This window comes from Plasmodium reichenowi, chromosome 2 (genome assembly GCF_001601855.1).
Source record: "Plasmodium reichenowi strain SY57 chromosome 2, whole genome shotgun sequence".
NCBI classification, from domain to species: Eukaryota; Apicomplexa; class Aconoidasida; order Haemosporida; family Plasmodiidae; genus Plasmodium; species Plasmodium reichenowi.
This window is the reverse complement of record NC_033647.1, coordinates 197247-203233: the sequence shown is the minus strand read 5'-3', so window position 1 is coordinate 203233 and position 5987 is coordinate 197247. Positions and strand designations below refer to the sequence as shown.

Here is a 5987-nt window from a genome sequence, read left to right as displayed (position 1 = left end):
TATTACGATAATAACATATATATATAAATATATATATATATATATATATATATATATATGTAAAGGTTCATGTAAGGGAAAATAATAAAATATAGAAATATTAAAAATAAATATATATATATATATTTTTTTTCCAATTCTTATAAAATATTTAAGATATTATTACATGTTACTTAACACACATCTGGTGAAATAATTTCCCATTGTCATTTATAATGCATGTAACAATTCAGCTCATAAATTCCAGAACAACAACAACAACAACAAAAAAAAAAAAAAAAAAAACATTTTAAATATATATACATATATATTTATATAATTATTTATTTTATTAAATAAAAATATATATATATATATAATATATATATGTATATATTTTAAGATACTATAAGTTGTTCGAAGAATATTGTAAAATATGATTGAGATATTTTCATAAATTACTTTTAATAAACATACTTCTATAATTCCAACTGCTTTGTTTTATGTTGTGATCATTATATATATATATATTTATTTATTTATTTATTTATTATATATATTTTAATTATGATAGACAACATATAACGAGAAAAAAAATAAATGAACAAATATATATATTTATATATATATATATATATATATATATAATACATGTTTGGATAAGAAAAAAAAGAGCAAATATACATATATTGATATATAATTAGAACTTATAAAATAAAACAAAAACATCTTTTTTTTATAATCCTTTTGTATTTACTTGTCCTAATATGAAAATGTTAGGCATGAAAAGTTATATACTGTTCCTCCTTGTGACATTATATCAACTAAAAAGAGGTAAGAAATATTTTAAAATATAAGACAACAAAAATTAAATTTATATATATATATTTATTTATTTATTTATGTGGTACTTCAAAAATATATACTTAATAATATATACATGTTTTCCCTGTGTACAGTACATTCAAATATATTAATTAATTGCTTTGGAGTTCTACATTGCAATATATGCCGCACAGTATTAAGAAATTGCTTTTTGTCTGGGACATCTGATTTACAAAAATGTATTTCATGTGGAGAGAAGTATTATAAAATTAGCCCTTGTACACAAAACCATGGTAAAAATAAATATATGTATATTTATTTATTTATATTTTTTTTATTTATGGTGGGGAAAAATAAAATATCCCTCTTCACTTATAAATTAGATATAAATTTTATTTACTTACTTTTATAGAAAGCTTTTTGATGTCCAAAACAGATATGAATAACACCTTTGTGGAGTTAAAGGATCACGTAAGAAATTATAAATAAGAAATAATTACATTTTTGTTAAATTATATAAGTAGTAATTAAAGGATGCTCCGTATTATATATATATATATATATATATATATATATATGTATGTATCTATCTATGTGTGTTATATTAATAGGAAGAGGTAACCGATGAGAAGATGAAAAATCTGATAACAGAAATAATAGAAATTGCCATAGACAGGCATACGTTGGGTTTACACGATTTTAGTAGTGTTAACGATGAATATAAAGAGAAAATAAAAATGTTATGTATGTTTTCTAACTATAAAGATAATTATGAAAATGCTAACAATCACAGACAAGCAAAAGTAGAAATTGTCGAAGAACATATACGTAAAATTGTAGAAACATATATAAATGAAGAAAATAATATGGAACATATGAAAGATTTATTAAAGAATCCAGCTTTATGTTTAAAAAATCCTAATCATTGGATTAAAGATAGAGCAGGTTTTAAAGATGATGATAAACCTTCTGTTGGTATAATACCTGAAAGGAAACTATTCAAACCTTATGATATTAAGGTTTTAAAAAGTTCTTTATATGCCTCTAGCTCAAATTGTGACAGGCAATTTTGTGATCGTTTTTCTGATTCAAATGAATGTGAGCATAGAATTAGGGTTCTCAATCAAGGAAAATGGTAAAAAAAAAAAAAATTAAAAATATAAATAATAATAACAATGGATAAATTATAACATGTACATATATTATATGAATATGTAAACCCATAGAAACACTCATATATATATATATATATATTTATTTATATTTATATTTATATATATTATTTATTAATTTTTTTTTTTTTTTTTTTTTTTTTTTTTTTCTTTTTTTTTTTCTAGTGGGAATTGTTGGGTTTTTGCTTCGAGTGTTGTTATAGCAGCATACAGATGCCGAAAAGGGTCAGGATTTGCTGAACCCTCAATAAAATATGTAACATTATGTAAAAATAAACACTTAATGGATATCGAGAATAATCCCTTTGGTCATTATAATGATAACATATGTAAAGAGGGTGGTCATCTTTCGTACTATTTAGAAACCTTGGAAAAGACTAGAATGTTACCTACATCTCATGATGTACCTTATAATGAGCCTATAATAGGATCGGAATGTCCTGATAATAAGGAGACATGGAGTAATATATGGGAAGGTGTAAATTTGATGGATAGGATATATGCAGGATATATATATCATGGGTATTTTAAGGTATCCTTTAAGGATTATGTAGTTAGTAATAGAACAAATGATTTAATAAATATAATAAAAGATTATATTATTCAACAAGGATCTGTATTTGTTTCTATGGAAGTAACAGATAAATTAACATTTGATCATGATGGGACTAAAGTTATGATGAGTTGTGAAAATAATGATGATCCGGATCATGCTTTAGTATTAATAGGATATGGTGATTATATAAAAACAAATGGAAAAAAAAGTTCTTATTGGTTATTAAGAAATAGTTGGGGATCACATTGGGGTGATAAGGGAAATTTTAAATTAGATATGTATGGTCCCAATAATTGTAATGGTGCAGTATTATATAATGCCTTTCCTTTACTTTTAAATATGTCACATAATCCAATAGATGTCCCATTGCCTAATGATTTAGCATCTACAGATAATAGAGTTAGATATAGACAATCGGATTTTAATCAAAATAGAAATAGAAATAATTATCCACAATATGATAAAAACAGTAATGATTATGATCGAAATAATATTAATCCATATAATAAGAATGATAATAATTATAATCCTTATAATAAAGCTCGTTATAATGATAAGGGAAATGACGCTTATTATGATAATAATGATGATTTTAATAATGCACATATTAGGAGAAATACAATTCGGTTCAAGAAAAGAATTATCAAGTATTCTTTATATGCTAGAATTGGAAACACTGTATATAAAAGGACTATCTTTAGCAAAAGTACGTATAACTAAAATGTATGAACATATTACCATTTATATGTGTGATATATATATATATCCCTTTTTTATATTTTTAGGAAAAGATGAATACAAGGAACCATATTCGTGTCTCAGAACATTTTCTTTTGAAAAAGATTCAGATTCTAAGTGCCGTAGTAATTGTGAGAAGTACATTGATAAATGTAAACATAATTCTTCTATAGGAGAATGCTTAATACGACATTCTCCAAATTATAAATGTATATATTGTGGAATGTAAAAGGTCATAATATTATTTTATTTATTTATTTATTTATTATTGAAAAAAAAAAAAAAATAAAATAAATGAAAATATATTATATACACATAGATATGTGTATTATTTATATTTATATTTATATCCTATTATGTCAACACAACAAAAATATCATATAACATAAAACCATTGTTCATTAGATGATATATTGCACCATCAAAAAAAGATTTTTTTTTTTTTGTCACATTTATGTAATTTATAAAATTAATGAAGTTTGTACATTTCTTCATTTTTTTCCATTTTTTTTGTGGAAATTTTTTTTCTTTTTTGTTAAATAAATGAAAATATTAATATATATACATATATATATATATATATATATATATATATATATATATATATATATTGTAGACATTTTTATTTATTCTTTCGTAAACATTTTTTTTTTATTCTATAGTTGCTCATACATATTTTATATCTGATTTATATTTATATGGCTATTCTTATTATTCTTTTTTATACATTTATATATATTTAAGTAGGATGGCCTTTTTTTTGAATTCAATTATCTTATTCTTTGTTTTTTTAATAGACTCATTAAGAATAAATAAATAAATATATATATATATAAATATATATACATACATACATATATTATTATTTTTTCTTTTTTAATTTCATCTCCCCAACGTGGGTGCATATATTTATGTGTGAATATATATATATATATATATATATATATAATATTTATTTATTTCATAAAAACAGGAGAAACAATGTCTACTTTTCTTCTGTTCTTTTAATTTAATAATATATATGTGCATTTATATCAATTTATAAACTTTACAAAAAAGATAAAAAAATAACTGTCATAAAATATAATTCTGTAAATAAAAAAAAAAATATATATATATATATATATTTCTTTTTATTACTTTAAAAGAGTCTCTTTTAATTAATATCACCATTTTTATAATTTTTTAAAATATTAAAAATATTTAACCACTTGTAAAATGTTATACATTATAAATGTATAAATAAAAATCTACAAACGTAAAAGTTCCATGTAAGAATTTTTCAAATATTTTTAAATATAAAAATGAAAATTTCATTATTGGGGTATATTCTTTTTTTTTATTCATTTCATGTAATTTGAAAAAAAATATAACTATATATATATATATATATATATATATATGTATATATTTATATTTATTATTATTTATATTATTTTCCTTTTTTTTTTTTTACAATAAAAGTTGAATTGTTTGAATTATGTAGAATTAACCATTTTAAAAACATCCATTAAATAAATTATATATATATATATATATATATATATATATTTATATTTATATTTATATTTATATTTATATTTATATTTATATTTGCTTTTAATAAGTTGAGGATTTTATACTTAACATCATTTAATATGAACATGAATTTTTATTAAATGTGTAATTTTTTTTAATTATAAAAGAAAAAAAAAAAAAAAAAAAAAAACCCATATTTTTGTAATATATTTATATATGTGTGTTATTTTATTTATTATCTTATTTTTAAAATTATAACAAAATGTTAAAATTTTTAAGTACAAAATGCAAACAGTTTAACTCATTAAACCATATAATAAAATATAAAATATATTTCCCTTCAAAAAGTAATAAAAGTTATTTTTCTTCTACCGTAAAAGATGTAGAGAAAAAAAACAAAGAACCTATCATACAATTAACGAATGATGCTATAAATAAAATGAAAGAAATAAATTTAAAGTATAAAAATTCCAAAGCTTTAAAAGTTTGTGTAGAAGCAGGTGGGTGCTCAGGATTTCAGTATTCTTTCTCATTAATTGATAAAAATAAAATAAAAGATAAAGAACAAATAGTTTATGATAAAGATTGTATTGTAGTAATCGACAAACAAGTTATTGATATTTTAAAGAATAGCAAAATACATTACATTAATAATCTTATATCTAAAAAGTTTACAATTGAAAATATACAAAATATTTCCTCCAAGTGTTCATGTGGAAATTCCTTTGATATTGACTTTGTATAAAATAGGAACCAACAAAAAAAAGAATATTAACATATTTTCCATGTTTTGTATATATGAAAATACAGAAAAGAAATACGTTATATTATTTATTCCATATAATATACATACATATATATATATATATATATTTTAATGTATTTTTTTTTTTTTTTTTTTGGTACAAATTTTATCAAGTTGTTTCCATTATGCATATACTTATATTTTACATGCACTTTTTACTTTTTTGTATTTAATGTGGTTCATTTATTTATAAAAATTTAAATAGTTGTCATTTAAATTAATCTTTCCTTTTTTTTGTGAACATATAATTTGATATATTTCAAAATGGATTTATTTTTTCGTATATAACTTATTTATATTTTCCAAAAAGACGCAACAACAAAAAAAAAAAAAAAAAAAAAAAAAAAATACATATATAGATATATACATATATACACATATATATATATATATT

General features: G+C 20.0%; 2 protein-coding genes across 2 annotated transcripts; both read left to right on the top strand.

The window, feature by feature from the left end:
- Window positions 1–919: 919 nt before the first annotated feature.
- Window positions 920–3499, top strand: PRSY57_0206300 (serine repeat antigen 8; the record flags this gene model as incomplete). The annotated part of the gene is made up of 5 exons (XM_012905499.2): window positions 920–1097; window positions 1217–1275; window positions 1416–1939; window positions 2142–3238; window positions 3318–3499. 5 exons carry the CDS (start codon window positions 920–922, stop codon window positions 3497–3499), a joined length of 2040 nt encoding a protein of 679 aa, XP_012760953.2.
- A 1551-nt stretch (window positions 3500–5050) lies between these two features.
- On the top strand, window positions 5051–5533 carry PRSY57_0206200 (iron-sulfur assembly protein, putative; the record flags this gene model as incomplete). The annotated part of the gene is made up of 1 exon (XM_012905498.2): window positions 5051–5533. One exon carries the CDS (start codon window positions 5051–5053, stop codon window positions 5531–5533), a length of 483 nt encoding a protein of 160 aa, XP_012760952.2.
- Between the last annotated feature and the right edge of the window lie 454 nt (window positions 5534–5987).